The sequence below is a fragment of the Salmo salar genome, chromosome 05 (assembly GCF_965601325.2).
Source record: "Salmo salar chromosome 05, fSalSal1, whole genome shotgun sequence".
In the NCBI taxonomy this organism is placed as follows: domain Eukaryota; kingdom Metazoa; phylum Chordata; class Actinopteri; order Salmoniformes; family Salmonidae; genus Salmo; species Salmo salar.
In genome coordinates this window covers 93,489,908-93,512,113 of record NC_138295.1, presented here as the reverse complement: position 1 = coordinate 93,512,113, position 22,206 = coordinate 93,489,908, and the positions used below count along the sequence as shown (strand labels likewise).

Sequence of the window (22,206 nt, the reverse complement as noted above, 5' to 3'; positions counted from 1 at the left end):
GTGATGGTTCTATATTACAACATATTCATCCTACTAACTCACTGTCATAGTGATGGTTCTATATTACATCATATTCGTCCTAGGATGTGTAAAAAGCCTCAATGTGTTGGTGTCAATGTGCTTGTTGTGTGTCTGTGTGTATTTGAATTGGGTAGGATTTGTGTGTTTTTTTGTCTTGTGTTAGTGTGTTGTGTTGCAGCTTTATTTTGTGCTTACATGATGGTGTGAATATGCAGTGTTTGTGGTTGATTGTGTTTGTGGTAATTGCGCCGGTTGAAGCTGGTTTAGCGTGAATTGGTTTGTCTTAAATGTGCAGCAGGCTCTGTATTAATGTGTTGATGTTTTCCTGGTCAAGTCAAAGTCCTAGAATGTAGAGACTCTGTATTAATTTTACCTGGTCAGGTTGAACCCCAGAATGTAGAGACTGTATTAATGTGTTGATGTTACCTGGTCAGGTTGAACCCCAGAATGTGGAGACTGTATTAATGTGTTGATGTTACCTGGTCAGGTTGAACCCCAGAATGTAGAGACTGTATTCATGTGTCGATGTTACCTAGTCAGGTTGAACCCCAGAATGTGGAGACTGTATTAATGTGTTGATGTTACCTGGTCAGGTTGAACCCCAGAATGTAGAGACTGTATTCATGTGTCGATGTTACCTAGTCAGGTTGAACCCCAGAATGTGGAGACTGTATTAATGTGTTGATGTTACCTGGTCAGGTTGAACCCCAGAATGTAGAGACTGTATTAATGTTACCTGGTCAGGTTGAACCCCAGAATGTGGAGACTGTATTAATGTGTTGATGTTACCTGGTCAGGTTGAACCCCAGAATGTGGAGACTGTATTAATGTGTTGATGTTACCTGGTCAGGTTGAACCCCAGAATGTAGAGACTGTATTCATGTGTCGATGTTACCTAGTCAGGTTGAACCCCAGAATGTGGAGACTGTATTCATGTGTTGATGTTACCTAGTCAGGTTGAACCCCAGAATGTAGAGACTGTATTAATGTGTTGATGTTACCTGGTCAGGTTGAACCCCAGAATGTAGAGACTGTATTAATGTTACCTGGTCAGGTTGAACCCCAGAATGTGGAGACTGTATTAATGTGTTGATGTTACCTGGTCAGGTTGAACCCCAGAATGTAGAGACTGTATTAATGTGTTGATGTTACCTGGTCAGGTTGAACCCCAGAATGTAGAGACTGTATTAATGTTAACTGGTCAGGTTGAAGCCCAGAATGTGGAGACTGTATTAATGTGTTGATGTTACCTGGTCAGGTTGAACCCCAGAATGTAGAGACTGTATTAATGTGTTGATGTTACCTGGTCAGGTTGAACCCCAGAATGTGGAGACTGTATTAATGTGTTGATGTTACCTGGTCAGGTTGAAGCCCAGAATGTAGAGACTGTATTAATGTGTTGATGTTACCTGGTCAGGTTGAACCCCAGAACGTGGAGACTGTATTAATGTGTTGATGTTACCTAGTCAGGTTGAAGCCCAGAATGTAGAGACTGTATTCATGTGTTGATGTTACCTGGTCAGGTTGAACCCCAGAATGTAGAGACTGTATTAATGTGTTGATGTTACCTGGTCAGGTTGAACCCCAGAACATGGAGACTGTATTAATGTGTTGATGTTACCTGGTCAGGTTGAACCCCAGAATGTAGAGACTGTATTAATGTTACCTGGTCAGGTTGAAGCCCAGAATGTGGAGACTGTATTAATGTGTTGATGTTACCTGGTCAGGTTGAACCCCAGAATGTGGAGACTGTATTAATGTGTTGATGTTACCTGGTCAGGTTGAACCCCAGAATGTGGAGACTGTATTAATGTGTTGATGTTACCTGGTCAGGTTGAACCCCAGAATGTAGAGACTGTATTAATGTGTTGATGTTACCTGGTCAGGTTGAAGCCCAGAATGTAGAGACTGTATTAATGTGTTGATGTTACCTGGTCAGGTTGAACCCCAGAATGTGGAGACTGTATTAATGTGTTGATGTTACCTGGTCAGGTTGAACCCCAGAATGTAGAGACTGTATTAATGTTACCTGGTCAGGTTGAAGCCCCAGAATGTAGAGACTGTATTAATGTGTTGATGTTACCTGGTCAGGTTGAACCCCAGAATGTGGAGACTGTATTAATGTGTTGATGTTACCTGGTCAGGTTGAAGCCCCAGAACGTAGAGAAGGTACTGCAGGAGTTTGGTAACAGAGCCAGGAAGATGGAGGGAGAGAAGCTGGGTCTGGAAGACTTTGCCCACTACCTTGATGTCCCTGTGTCAGACATGCTCAGAGACATCTTCTCCCTCTTCAACGAGGTAAGGAAACACTGAATATAATATCATCCCATTAGGACATTTGAAGGCCTAAATTACAAGTATCTCAACTTCCTGTTTTCCCTATATTGTGTATTTTAATATTGAAATACAGATTTCGATATTAGATTTCGATATTAGACATAGATTTCAATATTATATACTAGATTTAGATATAGGCATTAGATTTAGACATTCGATTTAGACATTAGATTTAGGCATTAGATTTAGACATTAGATTTAGACATTAGATTTAGATATTAGATTTAGACATTAGATTTAGACATTAGATTTAGACATTAGATTTAGATATTAGATTTAGATATTAGATTTAGACATTAGATTTAGACATTAGATTTAGACATTAGATTTAGATATTAGATTTAGACATTAGATATTAGATTTAGACATTAGATTTAGATATTAGATTTAGACATTAGATTTAGATTTAGACATTAGATTTAGATATTAGATTTAGACATTAGATTTAGATATTAGATTTAAATATAAGATATTAGATTTAGATATTAGATTTAGTCATTAGATTTAAATGTAAGATTAAATTTAGACATTAGATTTAGATATAAGATTTAGACATTAGATTTAGATATTAGATTTAGACATTAGATTTAGATATTAGATTTAGACATTAGATTTAGATATTAGATTTAAATGTAATATTAAATGTAGACTTTAGATTTAGACATTAGATTTAGACATTAGATTTAAATGTAAGAAATTAGATTTAGACATTAGATTTAGATGTTAGATTTAAATGTAAGATATTAGATTTAGACATTAGATTTAGATGTTAGATTTAAATGTAAGATTCTAGATTTAGACATTAGATTTAGATATTAGATTTAAATGTAAGATTTAGACATTAGATTTAGACATTAGATTTAGACATTAGACTTTAGACATTAGATTTAGACATTAGATTTAGACATTAGATTTAGACATTAGATTTAGACATGTGCTTTGCCAGATTCCTTCTAACCGGTAACTCTTCACTCTGTTCTTCTCTCTTCTCCTCCAGCAGGAAGACAACATGATAGACATCAGAGAATATGTCATCGCCTTATCGGTGGTATGCAGACCTGCTAAAACACTGGAGACCATGAAACTGGCCTTCAAGGTACGTTCTGCTCCAGCTCTGGTTTCACGCTCTTGTCAAGGTGTCTTTCAGAGGGCCTACGACCACTGATATTTCAGCCATTTTCCATCTGAGAGGATGTACTAATGACCTACGGTGTGAGTTGTAGAGTGTGTGTAGATATGAACAGATGGTCTGTGCGCCAGCCGGCTCAGTGGCTGTGAGTGAGATATGAAGGGCTCAGGGTCATCTAATGTGTGTTGGTTATTATTTGCATATATCCCAGATGTTTGAGGCGGAGGAGGACGGTGCGATCACAGTGGCTGAGTTGGCCTGCATCCTAAAGACGGAGTTAGGAGTAGCTGACCTCAACGTCTCGCGTCTCTTCGCTGCTATCGACACAGAGGACACAGGGAAACTCACCTTCGGTAAGAAACGACATGTCTTAGCTTGTACTGGGCCATCCTTCTGTTTAGCTGTTGTGGTGGCTAATTTCTGCATTACCAAATGAGGAGAGTTACAAACTTCACACACCAGTCAGAGTTATACTTAAACTACATCTTTAATAATTAAGAGCTTTGCAAAAGCACTTTGACTTTTAATGATGCGCTATCTCTAATGCAACCATTGAAAAGTGATTACACAAAAGTACAAAGATCTTTTATAGCCAAGATACACCCCTCTCAACGTACATGACGAACCACAGATCTTAGAGACAGTTCACAAAGGGACTTTATATTTGAGAAAGGAGTATCCCTTAGCCAGATAACATTCGCTATAAATGATCATTCAGTTTGGTCTCTAAGACGAGGTTCTAAACTCGTTCCTGGTACTTCATAGTACAAAAACACCAACTCATCCAATGGCATATATCAATTGTCAACTCTAGATACTCCCATCTCAAGTAAACCCCCTCTTGACCCCACTCCTGGACAAGCTCACTGAGGGGAGTGACTTGCGCACAGACATTGTGGAGACAAATAATTGGTTCCACATTAATCACGCCATCCCTTCACATGGTTTAAGAATAGTTAAAGACACATTCACATATGTAGACAATGTTCCATTCTGTCCTCTTCCCTTTCTGATATTCTGCATAGCACCAGAGACATGTAAAAGACAAGCCTGACCTCTCCCCTCTCTGGGCCCCAAGTGACTGAGCCCCAGCTAAGGGAAAAGTGCAACTGCCAACATTCATTATCCAAAGGGATACATTCTAATGACAAGTATCTCACATAAGCATATTATGCAAATAAAACATCTTAATTATCTATGTTACCCAACTAATTCTGATTCATCCGCCACACTGTTCTTGGGAGTATACGCCTGGGATGATTTTAGAACGCAACAAAGAATATGTCAAAGTTATGTTGTGTCTGTAATCTCTAGTTCATTTGTAAATATTAGGAGTGTGCCCATCTTTGTAAACATGTACTTGTTTCCAAGTGTGTTAATGGTAGGTTACTGTATTTAACTTGCTTGGAATAACCTTACCTTTGTGTCTGGCGCCCTCCTGTGGTGGTAACAGACAAGTTCAGGAGCTTTGCAGAGCAGCACCCAAACTTCAGTGAGGACTACCTGTCCACAGACAATACAGGCCGTAACGGCTGTCCTCACCAGCCCAGCGCCACGCCCAACGCCAAGCCTCAGACCAATGGCTTCTGCCCTGACTTCAGCCCGCGAGTCAACCACCACGACACAACGACGGACGGCTCAGTGAAGAAACACAACTGAGTCTGATCGCCACCTCAGGATCCACCTCTCCTGGTGAGAGAGTGGTGGTGGTGGGGGTTGTTAATGGGCTATATGTATGGTCAGTCAGATACACACACACACACACACACACACACACACACACACACACACACACACACACACACACACCCCCCCTGAGAAATGTAACCCTTATTAACCGTATTCATAATGTTTATACAGTTCATTTGATCTTGGTGATCTGACGTTGTTGTTTTAGCTGAGTTTTTCTGTATTTGTTCTGAGGAAGGAACATGCATTTCAATGCCAAAAAGATGGCTAATGACGATCGAGGAGAAATGAAGCGTGAAACACTTGAAGGGCAACACTTATTACGTTTCCTCCATGTTGGGGTTTGGGAGTGGTCGAGAGAAAACACCCCAGCCAGGGAAGGGACAACACCCCAGCCAGGGAAGGGACAACACCCCAGCCAGTGAAGGGACAACACCCCAGCCAGGGAAGGGACAACACCCCAGCCAGTGAAGGGACAACACCCCAGCCAGGGAAGGGACAACACCCCAGCCAGTGAAGGGACAACACCCCAGCCAGGGAAGGGACAACACCCCAGCCAGTGAAGGGACAACACCCTAGCTAGTGAAGGGACAACACCCCAGCCAGTGAAGGGACAACACCCCAGCCAGTGAAGGGACAACACCCCAGCCAGGGAAGGGACAACACCCCAGCCAGTGAAGGGACAACACCCCAGCCAGGGAAGGGACAACACCCCAGCCAGTGAAGGGACAACACCCCAGCCAGGGAAGGGACAACACCCCAGCCAGTGAAGGGACAACACCCCAGCCAGTGAAGGGATAACACCCCAGCCAGTGAAGGGACAACACCCCAGCCAGTGAAGGGATAACACCCCAGCCAGTGAAGGGACAACACCCCAGCCAGGGAAGGGAACTATAGTTTTGAGTGAATTCAGTGTTTCTATTTGTTTTATCTTCTTCTATCTAATAGAAGTGGCCATTTTAAATGGAAGGTTTGAGTCTGCATGGTGCTTTACTGTCAGTGAGCAGTATTGAGGGAGTGTGACTGAATAGAACAGCCTTGAAGCACCAGTGACATTGTCTTCGGCCACTTTGGCTTTGATTGAACTTTTGAGGTGCAATATGGCTGATGTAAGATGTAGGATCTTAATTTGAGCCAGTTTGCTACAGCAGGAAAATAATCCTGTAGCAACAGGAAATGTGAATTATTATATGGATTATAATTAATGGTAATTGTTGGGAAGGTTAATACATCAATATATAAAATAAGGGAAAATAAAGTCTAACATTTCTAAGTGGAAATTACAAACTTCAAAAGCCATTTTAAACCTAAAATACACTATACATTTTAAATGCAGGAAAGTTCTCCTGAAACAGGGTGATCAAAGGAAGATCCTACACCTGTAAAATGGGTCAGATTTAAGGTGTGATATGGCTGATATCAGAGGGGTCAGATTTAAGGTGTGATATGGCTGATATCAGAGGGGTCAGATTTAAGGTGTGATATGGCTGATATCAGAGGGGTCAGATTTAAGGTGTGATATGGCTGATATCAGAGGGTCAGATATAAGGTGTGATATGGCTGATATCAGAGGAGTCAGATTTAAGGTGTGATATGGCTGATATCAGAGGAGTCAGATTTAAGGTGTGATATGGCTGATATCAGAGGGTCAGATATAAGGTGTGATATGGCTGATATCAGAGGAGTCAGATTTAAGGTGTGATATGGCTGATATCAGAGGAGTCAGATTTAAGGTGTGATATGGCTGATATCAGAGGGGTCAGATTTGACCAGAGACCCCTAAGGGCCCTATGTAGGGAACAGGGTGTCATTAGACACTGACCCATGGTTCCTCTCTCCTCCCTGGCCATTAGAGACTGACCCATGGTTCCTCTCTCCTCCCTGGCCATTAGAGACTGACCCATGGTTCCTCTCTCCTCCCTGGCCATTAGAGACTGACCCATGGTTCCTCTCTCCTCCCTGGCCATTAGAGACTAACCCATGGTTCCTCTCTCCTCCCTGGCCATTAGAGACTGACCCATGGTTCCTCTCTCCTCCCTGGCCATTAGAGACTGACCCATGGTTCCTCTCTCCACCCTGGCCATTAGAGACTGACCCATGGTTCCTCTCTCCTCCCTGGCCATTAGAGACTAACCCATGGTTCCTCTCTCCTCCCTGGCCATTAGAGACTGACCCATGGTTCCTCTCTCCTCCCTGGCCATTAGAGACTGACCCATGGTTCCTCTCTCCTCCCTGGCCATTAGAGACTGACCCATGGTTCCTCTCTCCTCCCTGGCCATTAGAGACTGACCCATGGTTCCTCTCTGGACACATCTGTTTTCATCTTCACACGACCCTCACAGCTCTATTTCTCCAGTGAGATATACAGAGCTATTTTTCAATGTCAAAATGTACTAATATACTGTTACAGACCAAAAACGTTGGGAGTTAGTGTGCTGTTAACTGGTGGTAGTAGTGCCCAGAATAGAACCAGAGGTGGTTAAGACTTTAAGGGAAAACAGAATAGAACCAGCAGTGGTTAAGGCTTTAAGGGAAAACAGAATAGAACCAGCAGTGGTTAAGGCTTTAAGGGAAAACAGAATAGAACCAGCAGTGGTTAAGGCTTTAAGGGAAAACAGAATAGAACCAGCAGTGGTTAAGGCTTTAAGGGAAAACAGAATAGAACCAGCAGTGGTTAAGGCTTTAAGGGAAAACAGAATAGAACCAGCAGTGGTTAAGGCTTTAAGGGAAAACAGAATAGAACCAGCAGTGGTTAAGGCTTTAAGGGAAAACAGAATAGAACCAGCAGTGGTTAAGGCTTTAAGGGAAAACAGAATAGAACCAGCAGTGGTTAAGACTTTAAGGGAAAACAGAATAGAACCAGCAGTGGTTAAGGCTTTAAGGGAAAACAGAATAGATCCAGTGGTTAAGGCTTTAAACCAGAGGTTATATCATCTTTTTGCTGAATGTGTACCTTTTATGGTGCATTTCCTCAACAATGCATTTAGTTTTTAGCATACAGTGGCCAAAAGTTGTATTTTCTCCAGAGAAACCTCCTCATGCCTTCCATTGTAATAGAGCATGTTGATAGGTTATTATGTTAGCCCACTCTAACCCATACACGCTCCCATTTCAACCTGGTAACGTTGTGATGAGGTTATTATGTTAGCCCACTCTAACCCATACACACTCCCATTTCAACCTGGCAACGCTGTGATGAGGTTATTATGTTAGCCCACTCTAACCCATACACACTCCTATTTCAACCTGGTAACGTTGTGATGAGGCTAAGCGTACTACTACTACTTGGGGGCTGGATAGATTAAATATGACTTTCAGCATCACTGCTGTTAATTATTTCTCCTTATTTTATCTCATGTACTGCGCCTTCGGAAAGTATTCACACCCCTTGACTTTTTCCACATTTTGTTAAGTTACAGCCTTATTCTAAAATTGATAAAATTGTTTTTTTCCCCTCATCAATCTACACACAATACCCCCCCATAATGACAAAGCAAAAACAGGTTTTTAGAAATGTTTGCAAATTTATATAATTTTTTTTAACTGAAATATCACATTTACATAAGTATTCAGACCCTTTACTCAGTACTTTGTTGAAGCACCTTTGGCAGCGATTACAGACTCAAGTCTTCTTGGGTGTGACGCTACAAGCTTGGCACACCTGTATTTGGGGAGTTTCTCCCATTCTTCTCTGCAGATCCTCTCAAGCTCTGTCAGGTTGGATGGGGAGCATCGCTGCACAGCTATTTTCATGTCTCTCCAGAGATGTTTGATCGGGTTCAAGTCCGGGCTCTGGCTGGCCGACTCAAGGACATTCAGAGACTTGTCTCGAAGCCACTCCTGCGTTGTCTTGGGGTCGTTGTCCTGTTGGAAGATGAACCGTCACCCCAGTCTGAGGTCCTCAGCGCTCTGGAGCAGGTTTTCATCAAGGATCTCTCTGTACTTTGCTCCATTCATCTTCCCCTCAATCCCGACTAGTCTCCCAGTCCCTGCCGCTGAAAAACATCCTCACAGCATGATGCTGCCACCACCATGCTTCACCGTAGGGATGGTGCCAGGTTTATTCCAGACGTGATAATAGTACGGAGAAGAAATGTATGAAATGTATGCACTCGCTACTGTAAGTCGCTGTAAGGGTTGTCGTACGGAGTAGACCAAGGTGCAGCGGGAACGTGTATACTCATCTTCTTTTTTATTAGTGAAGAAGGAAAAACAAACAGCGTATACAAAAACAAACGAACGACACTAAACAGTCCCGTCAGGTGCAACATACACTAAACAGGAAGAAACTACCCACAATTCCCATTACAAAAAAAACCCCTATACATAGGACCTTCAATCAGAGGCAACGAGGAAAAGCTGCCTCCAATTGAAGGCCAAATCAATAAACTAAACATAGAACTAGAAAGACTAGACTAGAACATAGAAATATACTAACATAGAACATAGCCCAAAACCCCCGGAATAATCTAAACAAACACCCCTCTACATAAACACGTACCCCGACACCACACAAAACAAACACCACCCTGCCACGTCCTGACCAAACTACAATAACAAATAGCCCCTTCACTGGTCAGAACGTGACAGTCGCTCTGGATAAGAGCGTCTGCTAAATGACTAAAATGTAATATGTAAATGTCATTCAGGCCAAAGAGTTCAATCTTGGTTTCATCAGACCAGAGAATCTTGTTTCTCATGGTCTGCGAGTCCTTTTTGGGGCCTTTTGGCAAACTCCAAGCGGGCTGTCATGTACCTTTAACTGAGGAGTTTCGTCCGTCTGGCCATTCTACCATAAAGGCCTGATTGGTGGAGTGCTGCAGAGATGGTTGTCCTTCTGGAAGGTTCTCCCATCTCCACAGAGGAACTCTGGAGCTCTGTCAGAGTGACCATCGGGTTCTTGGTCACCTCCCTGACCAAGGCTCTTCTCCCCCGGTTGCTCAGTTTGGCCGGGCGGCCAGCTCTAGGAAGAGTCTTGGTGGTTCCAAACTTCTTCCATTTAAGAATGATGGAGGCCATGGTGTTCTTGGGAACCTTCAATGCTGCGGAAATGTTTTGGTACCCTTCCCCAGATCTGTACCTTGATACAATCATGTCTCTGAGCTCTACAGACAATTCCTTCGACCTCATGGCTTGGTTTTTGCTCTGACATGCTCTGTCAACTGCGTGACCATGTATAGACAGGTGTGTGCCTTTCCAAATCATGTCCAATCAATTGAATTTACCACAGGTGGACTCCAGTCAAGTTGTAGAAACATCTCAAGGATGATCAATGGAAACAGGATGCACCTGAGCTCAATTTAAAGTCTCATAGCAAAGGGTCTGAATACTTATGTAAATAAGGTTTTTGTGTTTTTTTATTTTGAATAAATTAGCAAACATTTCTAAAAACCTGTTTTCTCTTTGTCATTATGGGGGGTATTGTGATGTCATTATGGGGTATTGTGATGTCATTATGTCAGTGAGCAGTATTGAGGGAGTGTGACTGAATAGAACAGCCTTGAAGCACCAGTGACATTGTCTTCGGCCACTTTGGCTTTCATTGAACTTTTGAGGTGCAATATGGCTGATGTAAGATGTAGGATCTTAATTTGAGACAGTTTGCTACAGCAGGAAAATAATCCTGTAGCAACAGGAAATGTGAATTATTATATGGATTATAATTAATGGTAATTGTTGGGAAGGTTAATACATCAATATATAAAATAAGGGAAAATAAAGTCTAACATTTCTAAATGGAAATTACAAACTTCAAAAGCCATTTTAAACCTAAAATACACTATAATTTTAAATGCAGGAAAGTTCTCCTGAAACAGGGTGATCAAAGGAAGATCCTACACCTGTAAAATGGGTCAGATTTAAGGTGTGATATGGCTGATAGAGGGGTCAGATTTAAGGTGTGATATGGCTGATATCAGAGGGGTCAGATTTAAGGTGTGATATGGCTGATATCAGAGGGGTCAGATTTAAGGTGTGATATGGCTGATATCAGAGGAGTCAGATTTAAGGTGTGATATGGCTGATATCAGAGGGGTCAGATTTGACCAGAGACCCCTAAGGGCCCTATGTAGGGAACAGGGTGTCATTAGACACTGACCCATGGTTCCTCTCTCCTCCCTGGCCATTAGAGACTGACCCATGGTTCCTCTCTCCTCCCTGGCCATTAGAGACTGACCCATGGTTCCTCTCTCCACCCTGGCCATTAGAGACTGACCCATGGTTCCTCTCTCCTCCCTGGCCATTAGAGACTGACCCATGGTTCCTCTCTCCTCCCTGGCCATTAGAGACTGACCCATGGTTCCTCTCTCCTCCCTGGCCATTAGAGACTGACCCATGGTTCCTCTCTCCTCCCTGGCCATTAGAGACTAACCCATGGTTCCTCTCTCCACCCTGGCCATTAGAGACTGACCCATGGTTCCTCTCTCCTCCCTGGCCATTAGAGACTGACCCATGGTTCCTCTCTCCTCCCTGGCCATTAGAGACTGACCCATGGTTCCTCTCTCCTCCCTGGCCATTAGAGACTAACCCATGGTTCCTCTCTCCTCCCTGGCCATTAGAGACTGACCCATGGTTCCTCTCTCCACCCTGGCCATTAGAGACTGACCCATGGTTCCTCTCTCCTCCCTGGCCATTAGAGACTAACCCATGGTTCCTCTCTCCTCCCTGGCCATTAGACACTGACCCATGGTTCCTCTCTGGACACATCTGTTTTCATCTTCACACGACCCTCACAGCTCTATTTCTCCAGTGAGATATACAGAGCTATTTTTCAATGTCAAAATGTACTAATATACTGTTACAGACCAAAAACGTTGGGAGTTAGTGTGCTGTTAACTGGTGGTAGTAGTGCCCAGAATAGAACCAGAGGTGGTTAAGACTTTAAGGGAAAACAGAATAGAACCAGCAGTGGTTAAGGCTTTAAGGGAAAACAGAATATAACCAGCAGTGGTTAAGGCTTTAAGGGAAAACAGAATAGAACCAGCAGTGGTTAAGGCTTTAAGGGAAAACAGAATAGAACCAGCAGTGGTTAAGGCTTTAAGGGAAAACAGAATAGAACCAGCAGTGGTTAAGGCTTTAAGGGAAAACAGAATAGAACCAGCAGTGGTTAAGGCTTTAAGGGAAAACAGAATAGAACCAGCAGTGGTTAAGACTTTAAGGGAAAACAGAATAGAACCAGCAGTGGTTAAGGCTTTAAGGGAAAACAGAATAGATCCAGTGGTTAAGGCTTTAAACCAGAGGTTATATCATCTTTTTGCTGAATGTGTACCTTTTATGGTGCATTTCCTCAACAATGCATTTAGTTTTTAGCATACAGTGGCCAAAAGTTGTATTTTCTCCAGAGAAACCTCCTCATGCCTTCCATTGTAATAGAGCATGTTGATAGGTTATTATGTTAGCCCACTCTAACCCATACACGCTCCCATTTCAACCTGGTAACGTTGTGATGAGGTTATTATGTTAGCCCACTCTAACCCATACAGGCTCCCATTTCAACCTGGTAACGTTGTGATGAGGTTATTATGTTAGCCCACTCTAACCCATACACACTCCCATTTCAACCTGGCAACGCTGTGATGAGGTTATTATGTTAGCCCACTCTAACCCATACACACTCCCATTTCAACCTGGCAACGCTGTGATGAGGTTATTATGTTAGCCCACTCTAACCCATACACACTCCTATTTCAACCTGGTAACGTTGTGATGAGGCTAAGCGTACTACTACTACTTGGGGGCTGGATAGATTAAATATGACTTTCAGCATCACTGCTGTTAATTATTTCTCCTTATTTTATCTCATGTACTGCGCCTTCGGAAAGTATTCACACCCCTTGACTTTTTCCACATTTTGTTAAGTTACAGCCTTATTCTAAAATTGATAAAATTGTTTTTTTCCCCTCATCAATCTACACACAATACCCCCCCATAATGACAAAGCAAAAACAGGTTTTTAGAAATGTTTGCAAATTTATATAATTTTTTTTAACTGAAATATCACATTTACATAAGTATTCAGACCCTTTACTCAGTACTTTGTTGAAGCACCTTTGGCAGCGATTACAGACTCAAGTCTTCTTGGGTGTGACGCTACAAGCTTGGCACACCTGTATTTGGGGAGTTTCTCCCATTCTTCTCTGCAGATCCTCTCAAGCTCTGTCAGGTTGGATGGGGAGCATCGCTGCACAGCTATTTTCATGTCTCTCCAGAGATGTTTGATCGGGTTCAAGTCCGGGCTCTGGCTGGCCGACTCAAGGACATTCAGAGACTTGTCTCGAAGCCACTCCTGCGTTGTCTTGGGGTCGTTGTCCTGTTGGAAGATGAACCGTCACCCCAGTCTGAGGTCCTCAGCGCTCTGGAGCAGGTTTTCATCAAGGATCTCTCTGTACTTTGCTCCATTCATCTTCCCCTCAATCCCGACTAGTCTCCCAGTCCCTGCCGCTGAAAAACATCCTCACAGCATGATGCTGCCACCACCATGCTTCACCGTAGGGATGGTGCCAGGTTTATTCCAGACGTGATAATAGTACGGAGAAGAAATGTATGAAATGTATGCACTCGCTACTGTAAGTCGCTGTAAGGGTTGTCGTACGGAGTAGACCAAGGTGCAGCGGGAACGTGTATACTCATCTTCTTTTTTATTAGTGAAGAAGGAAAAACAAACAGCGTATACAAAAACAAACGAACGACACTAAACAGTCCCGTCAGGTGCAACATACACTAAACAGGAAGAAACTACCCACAATTCCCATTACAAAAAAAACCCCTATACATAGGACCTTCAATCAGAGGCAACGAGGAAAAGCTGCCTCCAATTGAAGGCCAAATCAATAAACTAAACATAGAACTAGAAAGACTAGACTAGAACATAGAAATATACTAACATAGAACATAGCCCAAAACCCCCGGAATAATCTAAACAAACACCCCTCTACATAAACACGTACCCCGACACCACACAAAACAAACACCACCCTGCCACGTCCTGACCAAACTACAATAACAAATAGCCCCTTCACTGGTCAGAACGTGACAGTCGCTCTGGATAAGAGCGTCTGCTAAATGACTAAAATGTAATATGTAAATGTCATTCAGGCCAAAGAGTTCAATCTTGGTTTCATCAGACCAGAGAATCTTGTTTCTCATGGTCTGCGAGTCCTTTTTGGGGCCTTTTGGCAAACTCCAAGCGGGCTGTCATGTACCTTTAACTGAGGAGTTTCGTCCGTCTGGCCATTCTACCATAAAGGCCTGATTGGTGGAGTGCTGCAGAGATGGTTGTCCTTCTGGAAGGTTCTCCCATCTCCACAGAGGAACTCTGGAGCTCTGTCAGAGTGACCATCGGGTTCTTGGTCACCTCCCTGACCAAGGCTCTTCTCCCCCGGTTGCTCAGTTTGGCCGGGCGGCCAGCTCTAGGAAGAGTCTTGGTGGTTCCAAACTTCTTCCATTTAAGAATGATGGAGGCCATGGTGTTCTTGGGAACCTTCAATGCTGCGGAAATGTTTTGGTACCCTTCCCCAGATCTGTACCTTGATACAATCATGTCTCTGAGCTCTACAGACAATTCCTTCGACCTCATGGCTTGGTTTTTGCTCTGACATGCTCTGTCAACTGCGTGACCATGTATAGACAGGTGTGTGCCTTTCCAAATCATGTCCAATCAATTGAATTTACCACAGGTGGACTCCAGTCAAGTTGTAGAAACATCTCAAGGATGATCAATGGAAACAGGATGCACCTGAGCTCAATTTAAAGTCTCATAGCAAAGGGTCTGAATACTTATGTAAATAAGGTTTTTGTGTTTTTTTATTTTGAATAAATTAGCAAACATTTCTAAAAACCTGTTTTCTCTTTGTCATTATGGGGGGTATTGTGATGTCATTATGGGGTATTGTGATGTCATTATGGGGTATTGTGGTGTCATTATGGGGTATTGTGTGTAGATTGATGAGGAAAACATTTTATTTAATCAGTTTTAGAATATGGCTGTAACGTAACGAAATGTGGAAAAAGTCAAGGGGTCTGAATACTTTCCGAATGCCACTGTATATCTTCTGTATCTATCTATCATCTATCTATCTCCCCTGTCATCTTTCATGTGTGACTAAATGTTTGTCACGTCATGAAGCCAACTGTATCCTGTATCAGAGTAAATAACCCACGAACACTAGAGAAGCTTTAACCAAGTTTAATTCTTCCCAAAGGTTCTGTACAGCTGGAATCATCCAGATATTTATATCCCACTTAAGACCCTCCCTCTGTCCAATCCTTACAGTTTAGGCCCAACAGGAAGAAGGTAACCAGATACTAAACCCTGATTACTCCCTTAAGGGGAACTGACCTCACCCTTCATTTGCTGACTTCAACCCCTCCTTCACCTAATCCACAGATGTCCATCTGTCTTCCCTGTATCAAAACATCGCTCTCCTCTCCTCCATCAAACACATTCCAAAGCCTTCTGGCTTTCTACAGAGAACCCTTAACTTTCTCCTTTGATTCTATGCTTCTTCTCTATCATTTATTTAATATCTCAATGTTGAAAATGTCGAACCCAACAATACATTAGTTCATCTGGCGCTGAAGGACAAGTATTTACACAGTGTCCGCACCTTTTTAAGTCTGCACCTTGATTAATGCACTATCAACAACTAGTAAAGGTCCAAATAGCTTGTGGGGGATCAATTTATTTCTCCGTTGGAGGTACACCGCCCAAACTTATTCTGGGCCGAAATTATAAATACTCTCATTAAGGAGTATTTAAATGTTAAGACATTACATTTTGTATAATGGGACGTTTTATTTTATGCTCTCCACGTATTATCGTCCTCCGACACCGCGTGACATTCGATGTTTCCTCTTCTGTGGTTGTTAATTTTGCCCTGTGGATTAACATAATCACTTATTCTAGGTGTTTTAACTCACCGAGTCATGTATTTTATATAAAAGCTGTTTTAATTCTAACTTTCTCTGAAATGTGTTGCTCTTTTCAATCAGTTGTGGACAATTGAGGGGAATCTTTTTTTGAGGGTAAATACTACTGTAGGTAGACTAGACTTGCTGGTAGAAATGTATGCTGGGTGGGAAGACCAAGGAAGATGCTGTAAACTGTATTTCTCCTTAGTTAGTATGTTGTCTTCCGACAGATGGCGTCATTGTAACGCGACTGCACTGAATGTAGTGCACTATGTAGGGAATAGGGCCCTGTCCTAATGTAGTGCACTATGTAGGGAATAGGGCCCTGTCCTAATGTAGTGCACTATGTAGGGAATAGGGCCCTGTCCTAATGTAGTGCACTATGTAGGGAATAGGGCCCTGGTCTAATGTAGTGCACTATGTAGGGAATAGGGCCCTGGTTTAATGTAGTGCACTATATAGGGAATAGGGCCCTGTCCTAATGTAGTGCACTATATAGGGAATAGGGCCCTGTCCTAATGTAGTGCACTATATAGGGAATAGGGCCCTGTCCTAATGTAGTGCACTATATAGGGAATAGGGCCCTGTCCTAATGTAGTGCACTATATAGGGAATAGGGCCCTATCCTAATGTAGTGCACTATGTAGGGAATAGGGCCCTGTCCTAATGTAGTGCACTATATAGGGAATAGGGTCTTGTCCTAATGTAGTGCACTATATAGGGAATAGGGTCTTGTCCTAATGTAGTGCACTATATAGGGAATAGGGTCTTGTCCTAATGTAGTGCACTATATAGGGAATAGGGCCCTGTCCTAATGTAGTGCACTATATAGGGAATAGGGCCCTGTCCTAATGTAGTGCACTATATAGGGAATAGGGCCCTGGTCTAATGTAGTGCACTATATAGGGAATAGGGTGCCATCCGGTACATAGCCTGTCTATCTATCCACTGTTAATAACCTGAATGTTACTATAGAGGTCTATTGGACTGGTGACTGTTTCTATAGAGAAGGGGTTTGCCATCTAAAAGAGCCATGGATTCGGAATACAAGTTTCTATAACACATTCTTATACCATGTCTATCGCTTACATAACCATACCCCCCCACCCCCAACGAAGGCTTTATAATGGAAGCAATATTTGACATCATTCACCGTCTCTCAACTTCTTCTCCTTGTGAAGAGTTCAAATGATATGTATTTTTGAATATTCCAAATGCGGGCATTTTGTGAATTTCTGGTAATACGTAAATGATTTTTATTTTTTAATTTCCCTGCCTGCCGTGAGCAAAATGTGATCTTTTATCCTGTGGATTGTGCTGATGCTCAAAGTAAGCCTGTTCTTGTTCCTTTGTATAATGAACGGAATAGATTTGTGTTGTATTACTCAAACATAGCCTCAAAATCAATTGTTAATATAACTGTTGTTGTTCTTATTATTATTATTGACTGCTTTAGACACAAAATGCATATTTTAAAAAACCAATAGCCTTGAATCTATTTATTTATCTATCTATGGTTTTCATGATTATAAAAAGAGAATGTATAGACAATCTGTCATCATTAAAAAAGCTACTAAAATCGCTGATATAACAAATGTACTTAAATCATGATTTCCATAACAATATTGTGTTATTAGTGCTCCTATAACAAGCTGTGACCCTGGTCAAAGTGTACAAGGTTGAACAATAGTTGTGTGTGTTAAGCCTTGAGGTGCAGATCCCCTGCCATATGACAGGCCTACGCACCAACCTAGCCAGACTGGATCCACACATTTTTAATGGGACTTTTTGTTGTTATTGTTGTTGCTAGAATTCACCACCACAGTTACTTTATCTGTTCTCCGTGAATATGTTTATACCGGTTTGTTTTATAATGTATTTGTGTTTACACTTTAGATTGGATTCTCTCTCTTTTTTTTCTCTTTTTTTTCCTCCTGAAGAAATGTGACTGTTGCTTCTCATTTCATGGTATATATTACTGTGGCCATGCTTGTATTATCTTTCATATTTGTTATTAAATGGAACACATAACAACAGAGATCTGTAATTCCAGTTGGGGGGCTTGTATCCCCACGTTCACCTCCCCCATTTATTTTTTTGTAAAGAAAGAGATCTGTGTACTATATTTAGCTCAGTTTTGTAGAACTGTGTCGTCTCAGGATCTTTGACGTGTTCTAACACAAGCTTGGTAACTGTTTAACTGTTTAACGGTTTAACGGTTTAACGGACCAGGAAGAGGAAGCTTCTGAATGGCTTATTCAAGGAAAAGTCAACACAGATGTTTTCGTTTGGATTCTTTAGGTAGCTGTGAAATTAAGACTCTCTGACTGAAACGTCAAAAAGGTTGTTGTTTAAAACAAAAGTTGGTCCACCTAGTTCGCCTACTATTGATTCATTCAATCATGTTGTCTGTCTATTGTTTTAAATATCTCACAACATACAAGAATCATTCTGTTTCTATCGTTTTTTTAAATGGTTCCCGAAGACAAACCGTAAGAGCTGATATCTTATTTATGCTACTACTACTGCTGCCTGCTTCTTCTGTGTCCCACACTGAACTGAAGACGAAACATCTACCTGTGTAATGTCGGTCCCACACTGAACTGAAGACGAAACATCTACTTGCGTAATGTGTGTCCCTCTGGACTGATTCCTAGCTAGCTAGCTTTCTGATGGTTCCTCTGGACTGATTCCTAGCTAGCTAGCTTTCTGATGGTTCCTCTGGACTGATTCCTAGCTAGCTGGCTTTCTGATGGTTCCTCTGGACTGATTCCTAGCTAGCTAGCTTTCTGATGGTTCCTCTGGACTGATTCCTAGCTAGCTAGCTTTCTGATGGTTCCTCTGGACTGATATCTAGCTAGCTAGCTTTCTGATGGTTCCTCTGGACTGATTCCTAGCTAGCTAGCTTTCTGATGGTTCCTCTGGACTGATTCCTAGCTAGCTGGCTTTCTGATGGTTCCTCTGGACTGATTCCTAGCTAGCTAGCTTTCTGATGGTTCCTCTGGACTGATTCCTAGCTAGCTAGCTTTCTGATGGTTCCTCTGGACTGATTCCTAGCTAGCTAGCTAGCTTTCTGATGGTTCCTCTGGACTGATATCTAGCTAGCTGGCTTTCTGATGGTTCCTCTGGACTGATTCCTAGCTAGCTAGCTTTCTGATGGTTCCTCTGGACTGATACCTAGCTAGCTAGCTGGCTTTCTGATGGTTCCTCTGGACTGATTCCTAGCTAGCTGGCTTTCTGATGGTTCCTCTGGACTGATTCCTAGCTAGCTAGCTTTCTGATGGTTCCTCTGGACTGATTCCTAGCTAGCTGGCTTTCTGATGGTTCCTCTGGACTGATACCTAGCTAGCTAGCTTTCTGATGGTTCCTCTGGACTGATTCCTAGCTAGCTAGCTTTCTGATGGTTCCTCTGGACTGATTCCTAGCTAGCTAGCTTTCTGATGGTTCCTCCGGACTGATTCCTAGCTAGCTAGCTAGCTTTCTGATGGTTCCTCTGGACTGATTCCTAGCTAGCTAGCTTTCTGATGGTTCCTCTGGACTGATTCCTAGCTAGCTGGCTTTCTGATGGTTCCTCTGGACTGATTCCTAGCTAGCTAGCTAGCTTTCTGATGGTTCCTCTGGACTGATTCCTAGCTAGCTAGCTTTCTGATGGTTTCTCTGGACTGATACCTAGCATGCTAGCTTTCTGATGGTTTTGCTGTGTGGACCAGGATCATGCTGAATTTGCTGTTCTTTCTCTCTACATATTTCTCTTTTCTCTTGAGTTTTATTTGTAATGTACTTAAACAGTCATTTACTGCAAGATACTTTGAAATGTCTGTTTGGGACAGCTATGATGATATAACTTGTCAATGTGACTCTTTAATAAAACATTTAAAAACATTTAACACCAGGTTTCTGTGTTCTGGTTGTTAATTCTGTGTTTCTTAATGTAATGCCGTTAGTCTGGGTTCTATGTAGACTGGTGTTCTATGTAGACTGGTGTTCTATGTAGTCTGGGTTCTCTACAGACTGGTGTTCTATGTAGACTGGTGTTCTATGTAGTCTGGGTTCTATGCAGACTGGTGTTCTATGTAGTCTGGGTTCTATGCAGACTGGTGTTCTATGAGGTTGAAAACAGTTGTTGACAAACGGCACACGTCTGTCTCCCTCTTGAGGCCACAACTAACCACAGATGGGGGGGTGTCTGTTCATTACCACCTTGAATGGCCGCTCTCCTCTGTTGAACTACAATAACACCGAATTATATCATAGATTATGTTTATTTAATCCAATAACAGGGAACTCCCTTTTTTTATTGTGTCCTGAGGAAACAACCTGGTCTCAGGGCAATATGTAGGATTTGGTACGTACATTTGTTTCCCTCCATTTAGTATGATACGTTACGTTAGGTTACGTTATGAATGGAATAGCAGTTGTACAATACCATATAAATTAGATGATGTATAGTATTATACGTCTTTCTCTGAGACCAGGCTGCTTGTTGCATCATAACAACAAAGAAGAATTACTTGAAAATGTACGTTGCTGATTAGAAGGGCTAACAACAAAGGTTAGGAGAATTTACATATCAGGTTAGGTGAATTAGATTAGGGGGAATGGGTTCGCTAAAATGTTACTGTTGTTTGTAATGATGTAACATACAGTATCACACTTAGTGGAGGCGCACAAATGTACTTCAGATGGCCAATGTGAGTCCAGTCTGGAGGACTGTATCAACAGCACCATAACCCCCAGTCATTTCAGATCAACCTATTGTTGATCAGAGCTCCCCAACCTCTGCCCAGAACTTTGAAATGATGTCAATATTTCCCATTTCTACTACGGTTCATGATGACATATATATATATATATATATATATATATATATATATACGCACATATATATATATATATATATATATATATATATATATATATATATATATATATATATATACACACCACCCTTCATTTGGACAGCCATTGATCACAGCTCATTTACTGATGCAGGTTGTCCTCCACTGACAACATGCTAACAGCTGAGGACGTGAGGTTGATGTGTTGTTGTTGACGTGTTGTTGTTGACGTGTTGTGGTTGACGTGTTGTTGTTGACGTGTTGTTGTTGACGTGTTGTAGACGTGTTGTTGTTGACGTGTTGTTGTTGACGTGTTGTTGTTGACGTGTTGTTGTTGTTGACGTGTTGTTGTTGACGTGTTGTGGTTGACGTGTTGTTGTTGTTGACGTGTTGTTGTTGACGTGTTGTTGTTGACGTGTTGTTGTTGACGTGTTGTCCCTCTGTGTCATAGAAAAGCCCAAACAGGGAACCTCAACAGGGTTATGTACAACGCCGTAACTCAACGGTTAAGACAGTGATTTAACGATTGTTACCGTTGATATATCTCCCAACTCACTCCGTAATATCCATCACCATATCCACCACTGTTACAGGGCCTGAGTGGGATCTCATTAGAGCAGGCACAGCAGCTCCGTTCCAACTGCCATCCTCATTCCCTATATAGTGCACTAGAAAAGAAATGCACTAGGAAATAGGATGCCATTTGAGACTTACCCAAGTATCATTAGATCTCAGAGAAAATAAATAGCTTGGTGGTGTTTGGCTGAAAACAAAAGCTGGGAGAAACCAGTAGCTTTCAGCATGTGTAACCTGGTTCATGCCCCGGCGTTCTCATGGTGGGAGAGGAAACGCCATCTCAAGGGGAACACTTACTGGACGGAGGCTTTTTATAGTTTTATTTATTTATTTCTTTATTTTAACCCTTTTTTCGTGGGATCCAATTGGTAGTTACAGTCTTGTCTCATCGCTTTAACTCCCGTACGGACTCAGGAGAGGAGAAGATGGAGAGCCGTGCGTCCTCCGAAACACGACCCAACCTGCTTCTTCTGCCGGCCAAACCCTCCCCTAACCCGGACGACGCTGGGACAATTGTACGCCGCCCCATGGGTTTCCCGGTTGCGGCCCGGCTGCGACAGAATCTCTAGTGGCACAGCTAGCAGTGAGATGCAGTGCCTTGTGGGGCAGTGGTCTATCTTTATATAGTTCACTCTATTATAACATCATTCACTACTGTAATTTACTGGGAATTATAACATCATTCACTACTGTAATTTACTGGGAATT

General features: G+C 42.2%; 1 protein-coding gene across 1 annotated transcript in view; it reads left to right on the top strand.

Moving 5' to 3' along the window:
- The window catches only part of LOC106592264 (lysophosphatidylcholine acyltransferase 1), a 114,654-nt gene extending 94,676 nt beyond the window's left edge, over positions 1 to 19,978 (top strand). The window contains exons 11-14 of the mRNA XM_082974961.1: positions 2,166 to 2,319; positions 3,356 to 3,454; positions 3,699 to 3,840; positions 4,941 to 19,978. Coding sequence (XP_082831087.1) covers positions 2,166 to 2,319; positions 3,356 to 3,454; positions 3,699 to 3,840; positions 4,941 to 5,146 — 601 coding nt within the window. The 3' untranslated portion in view covers positions 5,147 to 19,978. The remainder of the gene's footprint in view (positions 1 to 2,165; positions 2,320 to 3,355; positions 3,455 to 3,698; positions 3,841 to 4,940) is intronic.
- The last annotated feature ends 2,228 nt before the right edge of the window (positions 19,979 to 22,206 follow it).